General features: G+C 52.4%; 1 protein-coding gene across 15 annotated transcripts in view; it reads left to right on the forward strand.

The window, feature by feature from the left end:
• ARSG (arylsulfatase G) overlaps nt 1-20,760 on the forward strand; it is a 116,532-nt gene that overhangs the window by 56,511 nt on the left and 39,261 nt on the right. For 9 of the 15 annotated variants that reach the window (XM_082441928.1, XM_082441933.1, XM_082441932.1 and 6 more), the window contains exons 3-6: nt 12,525-12,712; nt 15,109-15,156; nt 16,214-16,325; nt 19,204-19,341. The exons of 1 other annotated variant lie outside the window; for it this stretch is intronic. In XM_082441928.1, the coding sequence (XP_082298054.1) occupies nt 12,525-12,712; nt 15,109-15,156; nt 16,214-16,325; nt 19,204-19,341 (486 nt within the window). Of the gene's footprint in view, nt 1-12,498; nt 12,713-15,108; nt 15,157-16,213; nt 16,326-19,203; nt 19,342-20,760 lie in introns of all 15 variants that reach the window. 5 more of the 15 variants (XM_082441921.1, XM_082441935.1, XM_082441924.1 and 2 more) reach the window with 5 other exon arrangements.

Below are 20,760 nucleotides of genomic sequence, written 5' to 3' on the forward strand. Positions count from 1 at the left end.
TCTTTTTTATGGCTGAGTAATATTCCACAGTGTGTATATACCACATCTTCTTCATCCATTCATCTGTCGATGGACACTGAGATTGCTTCCATATCTTGGCTACTGTAAATAGTGCTGCAATGAACATAGGGGTGAAGGTGACAGTATATTGTACATACGTTTCCTTCTGCAAATTGATGTGTAATCTGTTAACTGTGTACCTTGATTTCTCTTCCTCCCTGCTTCACGCCTTCTCTGCCCTCATTTTAATCTTGAGTCAAGTCCCGGCAGCACTGAGAGTTCTAGGCAGTGGCTGAGCCTGGAATCAGAGATCAATGTTCACCCCGGGTAGGTCAGAGGCTCCAGGCGCTTGAGGCGGTTTCTCTAAAGGGCCCCCGTGAGGAATGAACTGAGCTGTCAATGCAGTCAAAAGCCGGGTGCGACTTCTTTTTTCAGAATTGACTTTTTGCAGAAATTCATGTACTATGTTACCTCTCAGGACTTTCTCAGCCGTTCTGCCGCCTTTGGGATTTTGCAGGAGCCAGGCTGGCGCTGGAAACTGCAGGGGAGTGAGGTCTGGTAGACGCCCCGAGAGCGAGGGCAGAAAGAACTTTCTGAACGAGACATATCAGCAAGAGAGAGACCCTCCCCCCACCATGCCATCCCCTTACAGCTTTGTCCACCCCACCCCCTGACCCTATACAGTAATTCAGGTTTGGGGTGCAGGACCCTCACTGGGGAGAAATCCTCTTGTCTGTGATCTTCACCTCTGAGCTGTTTGCTCTGGGACGTCCCATCCTGTCTTCCCCTTGTAAATGCTCAGCATCACGGGACAGGCAGTTTTACCTCTTTGTTCTTGGGTAAGTAGGTCAAATAGACATAAAAATCACGTGAGGCCCACCTATCCACTGGGGCAAGGTGAAGACTGGGGGTTTTATCCTTGTGTAGCAGACGGGGACGTGCAGGAATGTGGTGATCTAGGTGACAGCCAATCTCAGAGAAGAGGAGCTGAGATATTCTCCAGTGAGACCTTGGTGCCAGCCTGCTTCACAAGTGTCGGTGCAAAATGGCGTGTCCGGTGGCTGCCATTTGTTCTGTTTTTAAGCCTCCCAACTACAGTCATTCAACAGCAAATCTCTACTAAGGGCAGGTCATGAGTCACACTGGGAGACCTCAGCCAGCTCTGCCCTTAAGAGGGTTACAGCCTGCTGGCAAAAAAAAAGACAGGAAAGCCATCCTTTAGAAGGAAGAGCAGGAACTCCTGACGTCTCTCCCACCCCTGGGGCTTTTATAAGCTGAGTTGGACGTAATTGAATTGACATTCCGGGGGACAGAATTAGCACATTACGAATACATCGGTCACAGGCGCAAATGAGAAAGGTCCATGCTGGGCTTCTCACCTTTTGGACGATAAAGCTCGGAGCAAGAAGCATGTGAAAGATAGTGCTGTGGGACCATAGGAAAGAAAGGCCACTTCTCCAGAGGGAAGCCAGGAGGGACTCCATAAAGCTTATTGGTTAGGACCTGAACGCTGAGCCCTTAAGGGTGAGTAGGAATCGGCCAGAAGGGGGACGAGAGAGTTTTGCAGGCAGAGGGAAAAGAAAGGGCAAAGACCCAGAATTGAAAGGTGCCCATTCACTCAACAAATACTCGTAGAGGGACCCCACCCTGCAGGCGCTGTCCTAGGTGCTGCAGATGCATCGAAACAGTAAACAACCCTCACTCTGCGGGGTCAGGCTGGCGTTCTAGTGGGAGAGGACGGCTGGGATAGGGCATTTGAAGGCTGGGCCCGTGGACTGAGCAGCTGGCGAAGGGCATCCTGTGTGTCCTCAGACGTCTGGGGGGCCCTGAGCGCTGAATTCGTCGGCTGCATTTGGGACGGCCTGCTCCGCTCGCTAGGCCCGGCCCGTGCTGGTGGCTGGGAGGGCAGGGGGCGTGTTTCCAGGATGGCTCAGCTCAGGGTTGTGGCAGTGGGCAGAAGTGTCCCATCTAGGAGGCCCCGCGATGCCTGTGTATCCATCTCGTTGTTGCATATCTTGTTGGTGTCCTTCCTCGAGAGTGAATGCACACATGTCCACTGCAAGAGTGTGGAAAGGGAAGGGGAGACTTGCCAAGGATTATACCAAGCTTGGCTGGCAGGAGCCCTTTTATTGAAAAGAACGGGAGTAGGAGTGGATGGTTGGATGGATGGATGAATGGATAAATGAGTGAATGAGTCAGCAAAACACACCAAGTTGGCTATTTGCTGCCACATTTCTTTTAGCTTTTTTTGTTTGTGGTTTTTTTTTGGTGTTTTTGGCCGCGCAGCTTGTGGGATCCTAGTTCCCCGACCAGGAATCGAACCTGGGCCCCCTGCAGTGGAAGCGTGGGGTTCCAACCACTGGACCACCAGGGAGGTCCCTGCTTGCAGTTTCAAAGGGCCTTCCTATTGGTTGTCTTAATGGTCTCACTTAACATTCTTCCCATTTAACAGAAGGCAACGTGGAGGCTGAGCTGAGCCGGTCCGTCTAAGTCCTACTCCAGCCTTTTCCAGGTCTCACTACCCACCTGTGTCCCTCTACACGCAAAGGCCTCAGCAGATGATTTAAAAAACCCATTTCCACCTCCAAGCCTTTAAATTATGAATGGAGCACAGACAGCTTTTATTCCAGTCACATAGCAATTTAGAGAGTGGCCACAGCAGACCTCATCCTTTGTTTTAAATTCCTTATAAATGAAGGCTGGACACGCTTCGCTTCGCAACGTTGTATCTCTCCGAGGCTTTCGGGGCGGCGTTTTCTGCGCTCACGTTCCCCGATTCTAATATGCGTAATTGATGCAATGGCAAGTTGCTTTGGTTTCTGTCTGGCTGTGTGTTAATTTGCGTTGCTTTTCCTGCTCACGGGCTGCTGTAATGTCTGGCTCTGTATTTCTAGCTTCGCTTTACAATGTCGTTTCAGACTTTAATTAGGACCCCTGTTGGTGAACGGGTCTGAGCCTGCCCAGATAGATTTGGGGAAAAACAAAGGAAGCTTTCCAAAGAGCAAGACCATTTTATTGCTTATTAATTAGTCCCTGCCCAATGCAGGCAGGGGCGGGGAGGGGGAGGGTGACACGGAGGTCAGTGCATCGAGCGGTGTGGGGTGTTGGTAGGTATTTTGGAGAAGGAGGTACAGCCAGGGCTCTCTAAAGACCTGGAAACAAAGGACATAAGATTGTTCCTGAGAGTCAAGCTACGAACTTTAACACAGAGTGGGGAAGGAACTGAGCCCTAAAAGCATCAGCTTAAGCGATTATGTGGAAAATGGACTAATGTGTCTTTTCCAACCAGATGACGGGGGCTTCTCTCTTCAAGTTTTGTTGGTTCATTCACCAGATTTTGCTGGGGCGGCCCTGTCCCACCAAAGCACTCTGTTTGGGGCTGGAGTTGCCCCTCGAAGCCCCATCCTCGTAGAACCTACAGTCTAGGGAGGAACTCAGAGTTACATCTTGCCATAGAAATATGCTATAGCATATAGCTATATGCTAGCATATAGCTATAGCATATAGCAAAAGGATGGCATTAACGTGTTCAAGGAGAGACCATGCTTAGCACAGGTGGTAAAAACAGGCAGGCACGATGGTATCCAGGAAAGGTATTTTTGGCACTGCCCAGGTGTATCAGTCAGCTTGGGCTGCTGTAACAAATACAACAGTCTGGGTGGCTTAAACAACAGACGTTTATTTCTCACAGTTCCGGAAGCTGGGAAGTCCAAGATCAGGGTGCCAGCTGGGTCAGGTTCTGCTGAAGGCCCTCTTCCTGGCTGGCAGAGGGCCATCTTCTCCCTCCATCCTCACGTGGCAGATAGAAAGCTCTGGTCTCTCTTCCTTTTCTTAGAAGGACACTAATCTCATCATGGGGGCTCCACCCTCAGGACTTCATATAAAGGGAATCACCTCCCCAAGGCCCCACCTCCAGATACCATGATACTAGGCAGAAGGGCTTCCACATACGTATTTTTTGGAAGACACAAGCATTCAGTCAGTAGCACCAGGTAAGAAGAAGTGGTGGTCACAGCCTTTGAGCATCCCAGCCCCACTGGCAAAGGTCAATCCACGGTGGACAAAAGTCCCCTAAGCTTAGCCCACAAGGACTTTTTCTATGACCCATTTGAACTCCCTTTGTGTTCATTAACTCCACACTCCCCAAGGCAGACTTTGGATTCTGATTTCGTGTGCGGGAAGAAGCCACACTGACCTTGCAGATGCTCTGGTTCCTCTGTCTGCCCTTGGATGTCAGCTGGGAAGTAGGCATTCCGGTGTCCCTCACGAGCTCACGTATTTTGTGTGGGTGTGAGTCAGGCTGTCAGGGTTGGCACCAGCAAGAGTGAGTCTCAGAACTGTCCCAGCCCAAGACCAGTGACTAGTTTTAAGGTAGTTCCTTCTGTGGACCAGCCCTGCTGCAGCCAGCCTTCTCCCAGGTGGAAAGGGACCTGGGAAGAACATGGTATTTGGGGCGGGCTGGCCTGGGTTCAAGTTCTAGCTCTGTCATTTCATACGTGTAGGCGTCTACGGTCTCTGATACTGAACAGGGATTAGACAGAGTAAAGTGCAGGTTCATGCCAGCTGCACGGTCTTGGAAAGCTACTTACATTCTCTGCTTTACCTTCCTGATCTGTAAAATGGAATTCTGATGATTTGAAATGATATATGTAGTATGATTAGGGTGGTAGCCACATGATAAGTGGTAGCTATTTTTAGTATCCTAAGACAAACATACATAAAGTTACTGGACATTTATACTGTATTTATTTATTTTTTTAATCGAAGTATAAATGATTTGCAATCACTTATACGTGGAATCTAAAATATGGCACAAATGAACCTATCTGCAGAGCAGAAACAGACCCACAGACACAGAGAACAGACTGGATATTTATACTTTGTGTGCATCTATAGGTCTCAGCTTACACGAAACTGTCTTGAGGAGCGCTTGACCCTCAGAGGCCCCTCACAGGCTGGGATTACCCGCCTCTGACTCTGAACCATGTGCAGCTTGAGGGCAGAGATTGACCTTCTTCTGTTACCTGTTGCGTTCCAGGCCCCTATCCTGTTTCAGCTACAGTGAGATAGCCAGGAGTCCCTGGTTGTAAACAACAGAAGTGCAGCTCAACCAGCCCAAGCACAAAAGGACACAGCTTTGGCTCATGAACTAAACTCTGGAGAGACTCGGTCTTCCGTCTGGCCTTCTGAGCCAGTTGACCCATTCTTTCAGGCTCCTGGTTAGGGGGAGAGGTGGGGCCCTTGTCCTTCTGGGATTATATCATTTTAGCTTGAGATTCGAGGCGGGGAGAAAAAGCTATTCCTCTCTGCCTGGTTCAGAAAATGCCAGTTTGGGATTCTGAATAGCCCTGCTCAGGTCGTGGGCCCGGTCGTTGAGGAGAAGGGTGCGCTGCTCCGATGGGCCCACGTCGGGGTGCGTGGATGTGAGGGCCGGGGGTGGGCACCAGCAGCCCCACGGAAACCCCTCAGTAAGCGCCCAGATACCGTCAGATGAACGTCTGCATTCAGGCTGCCAGGAAGGTTCAGGAACTCCAGAGGTCAGAGTCAAGACCCATCTTTCTGGGGAATAAGGGAAGACTTTGTGACAATGGGAGGCTTTGAAGGTTAGGTAGGGATTTGGAGGGGCGGGAAGAGAGGCCGGGCCTGCTGCCTGAGATACGGCCAAGTCGGGCATGGGGCTGGCGAGCTGCACGTGGGGTGCGGGATGGCAGGGAGGGGGATGGGAAGTGTTCCAGGAAGAAGAGTCCTGTCGGGCTGAACTTCGGGGATTTGTAGGCTGGTGTGTTCGTTTCCAGGAGCTGCCGTGACCAAGCACCACAAACGGAGGGGCTTAAAACAACAGAAATGTGTTCTCTCACGCGGTTCTGGAAGCTGGCAGTTAAAGGTCAACGTGCTGGCTGAGTCACGCTCCCTCTGAGGCTCTAGAAGAAGCTCCTTCCCCCTCCACCGCCTGGTAGCCCCAGGCGTTCCGTAGCGTGTGGCAATCCGACTCTAGTCCTTGTCTCCTCAGTCACGTGGCCATCTGCCCTCCGTGTCTTCACCTGCAGGTCTCCTCGCTGTGTCTCTCCCCTCTTTTCTTTTTTTTTTTTTAATTTTATTGAAGTATAGTATAGTGATTCAGTCATACATATATATATATATATATATTCTTTTTCATATTCTTTTCCATTATGGTTTTTAAAATTGTTTTATTTTATTTATTTATTTTTTAAATTTATTTTTGGCCACGTTGGGTCTTCGTTGCTGCGCGCGGGCTTTCTCTAGTTGCGGCGAGCGGGGGCTACTCTTCATTGCTGTGCGCAGGCTTCTCATTGCGGTGGCTTCTCTTGTTGCAGAGCACGGGCTCTAGGCATGCGGGCTCAGTAGTTGTGGCTCGCGGGCTCTAGAGTGCAGGCTCAGTAGTTGTGGCGCACGGGCTTCGTTGCTCCGCGGCATGTGGGATCTTCCTGGACCAGGGATCGAACCCGTGTCCCCTGCATTGGCAGGTGGATTCTTAACCAGTGCATCACCAGGGAAGTCCCCTCCATTACGGTTTGTCGCAGGATATTGAATATAGTTCCCTGTGCTCTACAGTAGGACCTTGTTTCTCTCCTCTTGTTTTAAGGACACCAGTTACATTGGGTTAAGGACTCACCCCACTCCAGTATAACCTTATCTTAGCTAATTACATCAGCAATGACCCTGTTTCTAAATAGGTCGCCTTCTGAGGTATAGGGGTTAGGATTTGAGCTTATCTTTTGGGGAGGACACAGTTCAACCCATAGCAGGCAGGCAGGCAGGCAGCAGCGGCTCAGGGGCTGGAGAGGGAGGTTGGACCTGTGCGTGGTGAGTTACAGTGGCCGAGCAGAAGGAAGTCACTGAAGACCGGGAGCCGGGGGCCGGCATGACCAATCCGTGGGCAAACCCGGGCTGGAGGGAGCGCACCTGGCTTCTCGGAAGGTCGCTGAGGTGATTCAGGTGGGCGGACAGCAGAGGGACTCGGAGGTGATGCCAGGTTGACTGGAGGGGGTGGACGCGGGCTCTCGCAGGGAGGATGCATGTTGGGGCCGGGGTGACCTGCGACGTACGGACTTGCGGCGCGAATAGGATGCCCGAGTGGTCCCGCCAGGAGCCGAGTGCCACCACCCCTAGGATTCCATCCGTTTATGCCTGGCACACTGCTCGCCTATCACACCTGAAACGCACTTCTCCTCCCCATTTAGCTAGTGATGGTAACAATCACGCAGACTATGATGAATTAAAAAATCTACTCTGACCCCGGAGCACCGCTAAAGGGCTTGATGCATATCGTGCCATCAGATCCCTCACATAACCTGGTGAGGTTGGTCCGGCTGTGCCCACTTTGCAGATGAGGATACTGGGGCCTGGCTGGAGTTACCTGTCTTGTCTCACACTAGAGGGAGACGGGGCCGGAGAGGAACCCACGCCTGTTTGCCCGCACTTTTATCCCTCCTGCCCTCCACCTCCCATACCTCACTCACTGTGTCTCTCTGACCGGGCTCATCGTATTTTGTCTGGTTACCCACATAGGTCTTGACCCTTCTGCTAAAGTGTACGCCTCTGATGGAAAGGGCCGTGGTCCCCTCCCCGTCGTCCTTCCGCCAGGTATGGCTGGTGGAACTAAGACCAGCAGCTCAGAGTGAAGGGTTTGGGCTGAGCGGTGCTGTGTGTGTGTATCTGTTGAGAGGCACAGACGGGTGAGGGCAGGAGTGCATGTCCACTGGGAGCGTCTCAAAGTCTGGTTCCCGCAGGGAACCCGGCGGAGGAAGCCCGAGTCCCCCCAGATGGGAAGAACCATCTCACCGGTGGAGTGCAGGACTTCAGCTGCCCAAATCAGAGAACCCGCCTTCCTGAGGTCGGGAACCAGCCCCCGGGGGGGCGGCGGTGGGAGCGGGCAGACACACGCCGGCTCTCGGGGACCCCATTCTAGAGGGGCAGCCGGGCAGCGAGCAAGGAGACCAGTCCATGAGCAAGGTGAGGTCCGAGTGGGTAAAGGCTCAAGACAGAAGAGAACAGCGATGCAGTGGAGAGTGGTCAGGTCAGGAAAGCCCTCCCTGAGTAGGTGAAATGAGAGCTGAGACCCGGATGAAAAGAAGGGGCCCGTCATGCGGAGACCAGAACAGAGCCTTCCGGACGGAGGGGCCGTGAAAAGGGCCTGAGGCAGGGACAAGCTCGGGGTGACCTGGGAAGGGCCGCTCTGGGTGGTGTGGCTGCGGCGGGAGCCGGGGGTGAGAATAGCCATGATGCTGCACAGGTCCAGATCCCCCGGGGCGTGGCGTTCCCACCTTTCCGCATGCTGTCAGGACCTCTGCACCCCGTTCCAGGGAACTCCACCCAGGCTCCTGGCGGTTGGAGGCGGCCAGCGTGGGACTCCAACAGCGATGCCTGGCGCCCCACCTGCAGGGCTCTCTCCGTCCTCTGCTCTAAGGGAATCGCTCCCCTGGGACTGTGCAGGGCACGGATGCCCGGGAACCTCCAGTCGCCCGGGGCCCCGCCTGGCTGCCCCTGGGGCTGGGAGGACCTGGGTCTCAGAAAACCTACTAGTTATCAACATTTGGCTGTATCTGTGTGCTCCAGCTCCCTGCTTGAGAAGCTCTGCTGGAGAGCCTGTAGACCACGACCGTGACTTGGGATTTACCTAAATTGCAATGAGAACTTATTTGTGGGTTTCCAGCCAGGAGTAATGTTAGCTGATAAACAGTTTTTAAGATTACTTTGGCTGCCCCATGGAAAATTGGGAGAGGAGGAATTGGGGGCAGGAAATGTAAATGGGGAGCAGGGCTGCCACGTACAGCTGGGCGGGTTGCGCACTATTCAACTCCGGACCATGGTGTGGATGGTGGGTTACTGCTCTGCTGTCGCCATCTTGAAATGCTTGGTAGGTTGTGAATAAGGGCCCTTGCATTTTCATTTTGCACCGGGCCCTGCAAATCGTGCAGCTGCTCCCACTGTTGTGGATAAAGAGGTGACCCCAACAAGCTTGGGTCAACCCATACAGAACTACACCTGCAAACCAGAATGAGTCCAGGGACAATGGGTGCTCATGACTTAGAGAAGTGCCTGGATTCTAGAAGCTTGATGAGCATTAGCTGTGAGAGTAATAAAAGTTGCCGAGTGTATAGTAACGTAGTAGTAATCTAGTCATAGTAATAGTCATTATTATCTTAATTTATTTTTGGCTGTGTTGGGTCTTTGTTGCTGCGCGCTGGCTTTCTCTAGTTGAGGCGAGCAGGGGCTACTCTTCATTGCGGTGCGCGGGCTTCTCATTGCAGTGGCTTCTGTTGCTGTGGAGCACGGGCTCTATGGCGCGTGGGCTTCAGTAGTTGTGGCGCATGGGCTTAGTTGCTCTGTGGCACGTGGGATCTTCCCGGACTAGGGCTCGAACCTGTGTCCCCTGCACTGGCAGGCGGATTCCTAACCACTGCGCCCCCAGGGAAGCCCCAATAGTCATTACTATAAGGAACATTTAGGAGTGTGAACTAGGAGGCGGTTTGTGCTTTAATCTTGGGAGGAAAGGAACAGAAGAGGCTGGGTACAGATGAACGTTTTCTTGGGAGAAAAGTATGAACACTGACGTGCAGCTCAGTTTGGGATTCCAAGGGTAGCGGTTGCCAGCCACATGCAGCATCCAGAATCCTGGATTTTGCCCCAGGAATTGAACTCCCTGCGGCCCCAGCATGTGGGCAGTTGGGGCTGCTTTGAGAGAAGCCGGTGCCTGGGCAATTACCCAGGGGACCAGCAGTCGATGGGCAGAAGGGAGGCTGCACGTGCTCCTCCGGCCCCAGGGGACGGAGAGACAGGAAGGAGGTGCCGGCAGGGGTGTGAAGCCAGAGCCGGGGGCCCTGGAGCTCCCTGGGGCTGGAGGGAGGCCTCGCCCAGCACCCGCGCACCCAGCATGAGCGCTGGAGCACTTAGCTCCCCTGCCCTCATTCTGTCAGATGGAGGCATCGCACGTCTGCCTGAAGAGCATGGCTTCAGGGCCAGGCCAGCGCTTTCAGGCGGGCATCGCTGGGACCTCTCAGTGCGTGTCACTGCTCTGTGAATTCACCCATCCTCTGGGACTGAGGCCCAGGTCTCTTCAGCAGAGACTCACCATGTTGTACAAAAGCAAAGAGTACGGTGGCATCACCCTCTCCACAGGCGCTGGGTGGTGCCCACCTCGTGCTGGGCTGAGGACTGAACGGTCAGGAGAGGATGGTCCAGTGGGAGACAGAGGCTGCTCTGGTGGTGAACTGCTGGGTAACAAACCATCCCCAAAGTCAGCAACTCAAAACAACAACCATTGTATCACGTCTCATGATGCCGAGGGTCAGGAATTCAGGCATCTCTCGGTTGGGTGATTCTTCACCGTGTTGTGTTGACCAAGGCAGCTCTGGTGAAATTCAGCAGGCAGATGGCTGCGCTGGGAGGTCCAGGGTGGCCTCACTCACACGTGTGACGTTTAGACGCAGTGGCCTCAGCCGGGGTTGTTGGCCGGAGCACCTACAGGTGGCCTGTCCAGCTGGGCAGTGTTGGGGGAGTCGATTTCTCACCCAGCGGCTCACAGAGTGTTTTGAGGGAGGAGATGGAAGCTACCAGTCTCGTAAGGGCTGAGCCCAGAAACTGGTGCAGTGTCACCTTCACATCGTTCTGGGGGTCAAAGCACTCACAGCGTCAAGGGCGGGGGGACCTCAGACCCCGCCTGTCCCTGGGAGGCCTGTCGAGGGATTCGTGGCCATCTGGAAGCTGCCCCAAACAGGAAAACGAAGAATTAGAGTTCAGTGTTGTAAAGGAGATGCCAAAGGCTATCTAATCACGTAGAGAAGAGGGGGCCTTGATTCCACGTGGGGTGGGGAGGTACAGATTGGTTGGGGGAGGGGAGAGGCGGTGGGGATGACCTGGGGGGTAACATCTGAGTCTTTGAGCGGGGTCTTGAAGACGACTGGGACTGGTCAATGAAGATAAGGTGGGACACTGGGGGGAGGGCTTGGGGAGTGGGGGAAGAGCATGGGCAAAGGCACAGCGGACAGGAGTAAGTGGGGGGTTGGGAGGATGTGAGGAGGCAGCTCAGGCAGGAGGGGGGCAGCAGCTGAGCCCCAAGAAGCAGGCAGAGGGAGATTGTGTTTTCCAGTAAGAGACTGGTGTGATCCGATTCCCACTGTGGAAGGACATTTGCATCAGTGTGGAGGATGATTTCGGAGGCGGGGAAGAATGGGTGAAGGTGGTGACGACTTCTGGGCGTAAGTCATGAGACGTGATGCACAGCATGGGGACGAGAGTCGACAATGCTGTCTTGTGTATTTGAAAATCGCTAAGAGAGGAGATCTTAAAAGTTCTCATCACAGGAAATAAGTTTGTGACTATGGGAGGTGACAGATGTTAACTAAACTTTACTCTGGTGATCATTTCATAATATTCACTTATATCAAATTATGATGTTGTACCCCTGAAACTAGTACAAGGTTATGTGTCAATTATATCTCACTAAAACCAGAAGAAAAAGAATAGAAACATTCTCCCACATGGCCATAATCCTGAAAATGAGCGATAATCCCCTAATATCATTTTATATCCAGTTCATATTAAATTTCCCTCCCTAATTAACCCTCAAATGTGTTGCCAGCTCTTTTGAACTGGGATCCAGTAAGATTCATGTATTGCCCTTGGTTCTATCCCTTTAGTCTTTCCTTATGTAGAATATCACCCCATCCATCCCATCGTTCCCTCAGATGTTGACTGTTTGAAGAGATGGGACTGGTTGTCTTATCGAACGTCTAGAGAATGGTTTGGTAAAGTCTTTTCTTGTGGGGTCATTTAATTTGGTCTTGCATTAGCTTTTTTTTCCTGTAATGTGGAAATTAGGTCCAGGGGTCTGACTAGATTCAGGTTAAACGTTTTGGGTAAGAATCCTTGGTGTTATGAATTCATATTGCATCCCATCAGGAGACACATGAAGTCAGGTTGCCCCTTCATTAGTGACATTCAACTTACTCACGTTCCTTGAGGGTAAGAAAATGGCTAGACTCCTCTGTTTCTCCATAGTGTCTGAAAAAGGGCTGGGCTTAATATAAGGAGTAATAGATAGTCAGCTCTTGTATCAGCAGTGGTGATGTTCTATAAAGTCCCTGTGAACAGTGAATCTGTGAGAGCCCAAACAAGAAGGTCACCTTGTCCAACCTCGGCTGGAAATGTGCCAATTTTCACAGGTCTGCGTATATCCATGAACTATCCCTTAAGAGCCATGAGTATTGATTTTGGGGTTTACAGATACATTAAGTGAGTAGGTGAATTCAAAATGTGGAACCTGCAAATACAGGGGATCCATTCAATATGCTGGATCAAATCCATCTGAATTAGCTGTGTGACCTTGGATTAGTCGCAGAACGCGTCTCTGGGCTTCATTTTCTTTACCTGTCTCACGACTGGGTGACCCTGGAGCTTTTCCCCAGCCCTGGAACCCCAGGAGCTGAGACCCCGGGAACTGAACTTCTCTCGGCTTGGCTCTCTGTGGCCGGGCAGACCCCGTCGCTTTCCTTTCCGCACAGGTTTGTGGATTTCCACGCGGCCGCGTCCACCTGCTCGCCTTCCCGGGCCGCGCTGCTCACCGGCCGGCTCGGCCTCCGCAACGGCGTCCTTCGCAACTTCGCAGTCACCTCTGTGGGGGGCCTTCCGCTCAACGAGACCACCTTGGCCGAAGTGCTGCAGCGGGCTGGCTACGTCACCGGGCTGATTGGTAACATGGCCTCCACCGCCCGGACCCCCGTCCTCCCTGCATTTACTGTGGCGGCTGCTTTGTGTCTGCAGGGCTGCCGTGCGCTGCCGCCTCTCCTGCTCGTGTCCGCTTTTCTGCTCTTTTTTTTTTTTTTTTTAATTAATTAATTAATTTATTTTTGGCTGTGTTGGGTCTTCGTTTCTGTGCGAGGGCTTTCTCTAGTTGCGGCAAGCGGGGGCCACTCTTCAACGCGGTGCGCGGGCCTCTCACTGTTGTGGCCTCTCTTGTTGCGGAGCACAGGCTCCAGATGCGCAGGCTCAGTAGTTGTGGCTCACGGGCCTAGTTGCTCCTTGGCATGTGGGATCTTCCCAGACCAGGGCTCGAACCCGTGTCCCCTGCATTGGCAGGCGGATTCTCAACCACTGCGCCACCAGGGAAGCCCCTCTGCTCAATTCTTGCTGTAGAAGTTGGGAACGCTTTCAGCTCTAAGCAACTGAAACGACCTACCAGGGGACTAAACTGTGTATGGAGCTAGTTTCCCCTGGTCCCCCCTACAGAGGCCAAGACCGCCCAGCATCCCGACGGCATCCTCAGGCTGCCTGTGCTTGGGATCCGGGCTCTCCAAGAGCTGGGCCCGGCGGGGTTCCCTCCTCCCTCTACCACGTGAAGTGGCAACGAGGGTCCCTGTGGGGATGTCCTCGGGGCCCCGGGCTCCCCGTTAACCTGCAGGAAGCTGGCATTTCTGGTGCGTCGGCCTGGCTCCTCCTCTGGGTCAAGGAGCCTGACATACTTTTCAGAAGATCAGAGTGCAGTGTGGCCTTCCTTGTCCTGGGAGGACGAGACCATTAAGGTCCCAACCGGCTCTCCTTTTCGCCCCTTTCTCTCCGTACCCGGAGGTACGAACTATTCTGAAGCTCTCACTATGGGCCGAACATCCTCACCCGCCCTCTCCCACATCCATGTAAGACTCCCAGCCCGGGGGGCGGGAGGGCTTTGGTCCCTGGGCTCTCTGACCCTATCACTTCATGCAGCGTCAGGGGCACTGGATTCTTCTCGAGCTGGGTTCTATCTCACTTGCTCCTCCTTCTTCATGCCTTTAAATCCCAAGAAGGCAACTGATTACAGATCGACTGGTCACCACTCATGACACCTTTTGCTTTTCTGGGAGAGGATACTGAAGCGTATCTCCTTGTTGAGATCGTGAATTTCCTAGAAGCACGCTTACAGGGAAAATGAAAAACCTGCTGAAGGAATACCGAGTCCATTGACAGCACTCACTGTTTGCTTCTAATCTTGCTCTGTGTTAATGTGTTTGTCCCTAGTTGTACATGTTATCACTCGGCCCTACTTTTCTCCCCCTCCTATTATTTTCTATTTCCTGGTGATATAATTTTACACGTTTATTATAATTTTAGAAGTAATTTTAAAATTGTACTATAATTTTATATTTCCATGTCATGCTGAATCTACGCATTCCACATAACGCTTAATCCACTTCCCTCAACTTTTTATTACATTTGTTTTCAAACCTACAGACCAGTTGCAAGAAGGGACTCCTAGACCCCCATATACCCTTCACCTCGATTCACCATTGTTCGTTTTGGCCACAGGCATTTGTCTTGAAAAGAGGGTTTGGAAGTATTGTACTGAGGCCACGTGAGATAATTTACTGAGTCAGACTCCTGTGGTTGCCTGTTCATTTCCGTCCTTGGTGTTGTTCCACGCTGCCGCCGTTTCGGTCTTCGCACCGCATTTTTGAGTCATCCCCTCGCCTCGTGGCTGACTTCCCTGGGATCTTCACCCAGAGAGCAGGCCAGGGAGTTCCAGCCTCGCCTCGCGTCCCCCAGTGAACGCGTTTACAGAGCGAGGAGGAGCGGTGCGGCTGAGGTTCCTCATTGCTGGCCTGCGCTCGGGCGGGCGGCAGCAGGGAGGTGGTCCCCCGCTCAGCTTCTGCAGAGGAGGAGGATGAAACCAGGCGGGGACGGCATCTCTGGGACTGTCTGGGCCGTGCACCTGCTCCTTGGGTCCTTTGCAGGGCCCCGGGCAGGAGGGCCGAGCGGAAGGTGTGGTGGGCCCCGGGGGGGGGGGGTTGCCGTGGGCACTGCACCCTCTTTGGGGGGCAGAAGCCCAGCCTGCTCACTCCTCTGGGCTCCCGGCGATGGCCCGTCGTCCCCCTTCCCTGCACGCGTTCCTGCCTGGGTCGTGAGTCATCCTTGCTTGCCTTCTGTCTCCCTGGGGACTCCCTCTCGGTCCCAGAGAACGAGGCTTGGCTGTCACACAGCATGTGAGCCTCTCTTTGCTTGTCCTCGGGAAAGGGCAAAGCTGGTGGAGACCTGAGTGTGTGATCAGCTCCGCCAAGGGGCTGGGAGCCCCCACGGGGATTCCTCTCAAAGTCTCTCTCTCTCGTTTTCCTCCAGGCAAGTGGCATCTTGGGCACCATGGCTCTTATCACCCCAACTTCCGTGGTAAGAATTCTTTGGAGGATTGGTTACCTGGGAAACAGAAAATAAAGGTCTCTGTGTTAAAGGACTCTATGAATGTTTAAGCCATCCTGCCCCGGAGGGACGTCTCTCCTGAGTCAGGACACCTTCGTTCACAGGGTCACTTGGGTGGGTTTGAGGTGCCAGGGTTGCCTCTGTTTGCACATCCCTCTTGCCCGGCACCTTTCCCGGCCCCCCTCTTTGGTGCCTGTCTACCCTTCGGGCTCCCCCAGCGTGAGGCCATCAGTGTTCTCCTCGACCCAGTCCTTCACGTGTCCGGGAACACTTGGCCCCCGAGAGGCCCCGCGTGGTAAGAAGTAAAAATTGTTTGATGGGTTCACTGAAGCAGGGGCTCGGGGGGGAGTAGGGAGTTCTTTGGGAAACTTCACACTGAAGCTTGTGCTGGAGAAGAGATGGGATGAGGGAGGGTCTCAGAAAAAAGTCAACACAGGGATTTCAGGTCTCAGTTTGACCCTCACATCCTCCCTCCAATACCCCTCCCCCCTCTCAAGCCAGCCCTGCCAGCCCTCCGCGTCCAGCTGAGGTGCCAGCTCTGCTGAGAAGCACGTTGAGAGTCCCGTCTCAACCACATCCCACCCCCAGCCTCCGGGGGTAACGTCCTCTGACCCCGCTCGTGGGCTTGCTGATAATCTATCTCTCAGAGCTGAATCTCGACTTCTTACCCTCCCCCTCTGGAGGGCAGAATATGTTCTTTTATCCCTCAGAGCGTCGTGCAGGTAGTAGATTTTCACCAGGTATTTCCCAGCGGTGCCCATCATCGCACTGGGAACAGGAGGTGTTCAAGAGTTCTCCCCACTTCCTTCCACGCAGGGTTAACGCTAATCACAAGATGTTTTGCAAATCTAGTCTTGCAGCCAGAACCCAACAAAGTGTTTTCTTTGCATACTACAAAGGGATATTAATCAAATCCTCTTTTAATTACATACTCCATAACACTGCAGAATTAAATCATGGAAAATTAAATTTCTGTCCTGGGTGTAAGAATGCAGGCTCATAGCCTAACCCGTTCCTTCTCTTCCAGGGTTTGATTACTACTTTGGAATCCCGTACAGCCATGACATGGGCTGCACTGACACCCCCGGCTACAACCACCCCCCTTGCCCGGCATGTCCACGGGGCGGTAGACCGTCAAGGTAATCCTAGCCAAGGCATCGGCTCTGGGCTCCAGAGCAAGGTGAAGTCCTGGGGGTGTGGTCCATCAGAAGGAAATGAGAGAGGCCCATGGGGATCAGTTACAATAGCAAAAAGGGATCGAGTACCTGGGACTTCTCTGGTGGCGCAGTGGTTAAGAATCCGCCTGCCAATGCAGGGGACACGGGTTCGAGCCCTGGTCCGGGAAGATCCCACATGCCGTGGAGCAACTAAGCCCATGGGCCACAACTACTGAAGCCCCTGTGCTCTAGGGCCCTCGTGTCGCATCTACTGAGCCCGCATGCTGCAACTACTGAAGCCCGCACACCTAGAGCCCGCGCTCCACAACAAGAGAAGCCACCACAATGAGAAGCCCACGCACCACAACGAAGAGTAGCCCCCGCTCGCCGCAACTAGAGAAAGCCCGCGCGCAGCAATGAAGACCCAAATGCAGCCAAAAAAAAAAAAAAAAAGATCGAGTACCATTAGTGCAAATTTAAGTGCATTATTTGCATGGAGTGCAAGAACACTTTTCATGAAGATGAGGTGAACAACATTTTTTTAATTGGCATTTTCCAGGTTCCTTGGACTGTTTAGCTCAGCTGGGGAGAGGCTGGTGCGACCCAGGGTCTCACGCAGGTGGCCTCCCTCCTCTGCCTGCTGGCTTTGCTCCTGGACCACTCACCTGGCCCTGACATCGGACATAAGGAAGGAGATAGAGAGAGAAAAAGTCCACAGGGATCCCTATAAGCCCCACCCCCGCCCTGAAATAAGCCAGCGTTTCGACATTGGAATGCCGTGCAGGCACTCAACAGGATGTTTTAAAAACGTATTCAGTGAAATGGGAAAATGCTCACAATAGAATAGTAAGTGAAAAAAGCAGGAAACAAATCATCTACACTGTGACCTGAACTACCTCTGTATTTATGCCTTTAATAGCCCTAAAGGAAATACGCCAAAATGGTAACCATGGTTCATTCACTCTGATTGTGGCATTAAGGAGTTTTCATTTTTTTCCTCTCCCGTATTTTCCAAATATTCTGTAATGAGCATGCAGTACGTTTATTATCAGAAAAAGGTAATAAACCTTATTCAGGTAATAAAGCAGCCGAAACCAGGTGCTGTGCTGTTCAGATGGTGTACTGGGATTGTTTATAACGTTGCAGGTGTCTGAGCCGCCCGGGGAAAGCGTGTCTCAGGTGGCTTATTAATAACACAATAGTTAGTATGATAATGGCCATTTGTTGAGAAATTGTTACATTCTAAGCACTCTGCGCTCTTATCCATGATCCACCGGACCACTGAATGAGGCAGGTGTTTCTCCTGACTGTCCAGGGAAGGAAGCTTACCTGGTGGCCCAGGTCACAGTGGAGTCATGAGAGGGAAGGATGGAGAGTCCCGTCTGGGTCTCTGAGTGTGGAGCCCAGGTCCCCTCTCTCCTGACCACTCAGAGGGTGGTCGCTGGACCAGCATCATCTGGGCGCTCGCTAGAAATGCAGGTGTTCAGACCCCTCCCCGAGGTCTGCCTTTTCACGAGATGCCCAGGAGATGCAAGAGCCTGTTGGCAGTGGGAGGAGTGACGTCGCCATGTGAGAACCTGCCACTGCTCTCCTCACCGCCGGGCGCCTGGGGCTCACACCTGTGGCACCCCTGCCATCTCGTGCTGTGATGACCACAGCCGCCTGGTCCCTTTTCCGTCTGTGTTAAATCAAATAGAAGAAAAGTGTTGGCTGAAGGAGGAAAAGGGGGAGAAGGTTAGGGATGATAGAGCAGCCACAAGATCATCCAAAGCTGGAAGATTGGACACGAATGATGAGGTTAGCTTTGTGACACCTGGGACAGCGCTCTTTTTCTCTTTTTAAAAAATTGTGGTCCTTGGTGATTATTCACCCGTCTGACCTTGTCTCTTAAGCTTCCGGCACAAGTCTGTGTGCACATAGATGTGTGACGGGGGCTTTCATTTCTTCCCAAATTCTTCCCTGCAGCAGGCGGACAGTTTCCCTACCCAAGAGGCCCCCCGTGACCACACTTTTCTCTCCACTTTTCTCAGCTTCTCTTCCGGTTCTCGTGGCCCTCAGGACAGACGGCTTGAGTTTTTATTGCATTCCTAGTATGCTGAGTAGTGTGAATGCTAACCGTTCCTTATCCCTGTAAGAGGCCCGGGCAACCCCGCACTTTGCATACGGAAAGTCAAGCTCTGAGAGTTTAGGTAACTCACCCAAGATCACAGCCGGGGTCATGATTCAGCTGCTCTGCTGGGCCATTCGTATGTCAGATTCATTTCCATCTGTAAGACCAAGGGCTGAGTTTGTTTTTTTCCAGGAGATACAATTGGTTTGACCCTCACTTTTTCCAGTTGCTAAAGTTTCTCCAAATTCTCCAAACATGGTTTGAAATTCCAAAGTTGTTCCTAACCATCTGTCCTCTTGTCAGACGTCTTGTCACACAAAGTCCTGATTGTTGACTTGGGAAAATACCAAGCGTTGTACCCCATGGACGGAAGTCATGATTTAAGGGGGTCAGTGGAAAAAAACAGGGCTACTGATTGCCTCTGGGACTCTGCTGTGTCATGTAGTTTGTTTAACCTCAGTCTCTCCGCCAGCAAAATGGGTATAATCATATCCCTAGCTCAAGAAAGTCGTGAGATTTACAGAATGGCCAGGCTTGTCCAAGGAGCATACACGTCTATTCAAAGGGACTAGAAGAAGGTAGTATATTGGTTTTGCACTTGGAGGAAATGGCAGACTGGAAAAATCATTTGAGGCCAGGCTATTAAGTGTTTGGTATTTATGAGCCTCAGTGCATTAAAGCGTTTTGTTTGACTCCATGACTGCTTAGGTCGTGGGAATGAGTGCTCTACCATCTGTGATTTCCACACAGGAACCTTGAGAAGGGCTGTTACTCTGACGTGGCCCTTCCTCTCTATGAAAACCTCAACATCGTGGAGCAGCCCGTGAACTTGAGCGGCCTCGCTCAGAAGTATGCCGAGAAGGCTACCCAGTTCATCCAGCGGGCGAGGTGAGCCCCCCAGGGTTGGCCACCATGGCGGAGTTCCGTTGCCTGACAAAGATGCATGCGTGCATGTCTCCTGGAAATAAAGCTAGAAAACAGTCTGTCCTGGGGTCTCCAGGCCTGGGTTACAAGTGCCTCGGGTAAGTTCCCAGGGTCCCTGCTCAGCCCACACTCTGCCATCATTGTCAGGTGTCCTCTCCTGCTAGCGTATCACCTCCCTGAGGGCAGGGTCCATCCACTGTCTTCTCGGCATCCAAGGTGTTTGTTGAGTTCATTAGTTGACAGGCTATGTTCGTTTCTTACGGCTGCTGTTACAAACTGACCATGAACTTATTGGCTAAAACAATAGCAATTTATTCTCCTGCAGATCTGGAGGCCGGATGTCTGAAATGCGTCTTATGGGGCTAAAATCAAGGTTATCAGAAGGGCTGTTTCCTTCTCGAGGCTCCAGGGAGGATCGTTTCTTGTCTCTTCCAGCTTCTGGTGGCTGTTGGCATTCCTTGGCTATGGCGACATCATTTTTTTTTTGGCGGCACCACTGGGCTTGCGGGATCTTAGTGCCCCAACCAGGGATGGAACCCGGACCCTGGGCAGTGGAAGCGTGGAGTCCCAACCACTGGACCACCAGGGAACTCCTGGCCACATCATTTGAATCTCCACTTCTGTGGTTCGCTTGCCTTGTCCTCTTCTGTAGTCAAAGCTCCCCCTGCCTCCGTCTTATAAGGACATTTGTGATTACGTTCAGGGTCTACTGGGACGATCCAAGATAATCCCCCTATCTCAAGATCCTCAACTTAACTGCACCTACAACGTCCGCTCTGGGGACACTCAAAGATTCCAGGGATTAGACCCTGAGTATCCTTGGGGGCCAGTATTCAGTATAACACACAGGGGTCCAGCATCTACAGGGCCCAGGTAACCTGCAGCGGGAAGCAGGCTGACTTTGAGGCAGTAGGGAATGGTGGGGCCTGTGGTGAATTTGGAGCACCTGTCCCATCTAAGGCCGCCTGCTGCTGCTTTGTGGGAATGGGGGCCTGGCTTCTCAGGCCTTTCCATTTCTCAGGAAAGACAGGCTACCTGGCCCTTGGCAAATCTCCTGATCGCTAACTGTTAGCAACCACTAATTGCAAATAACAAAAAGCAGAAACCCCAGAGCCATACCACAGTGGGTCTCTAGCAAGCTGTGTCTGTGCAAGAGCTGCTGGTTTACAGCCTCTGTCAGATCAGATATCAGCACAGAGAGTAGATTGTGCAAGACCACAGTCAGCTCCCAGATGACATACACTGACCTTGGGGTGCATGTACATAGGTGGCGGGGTGCAAGCCCAGACACACACACGTGCACACACACGGTCACCCCACCCGCTGCCTCTCTCATGTGCACTGGTGCATCTTTTTTTTCTTTAAAGATTTTTTTTAAAATTA

Source organism: Balaenoptera physalus, assembly GCF_965194825.1.
Source record: "Balaenoptera physalus genome assembly, chromosome: 20".
Taxonomy (NCBI): Eukaryota; Metazoa; Chordata; class Mammalia; order Artiodactyla; family Balaenopteridae; genus Balaenoptera; species Balaenoptera physalus.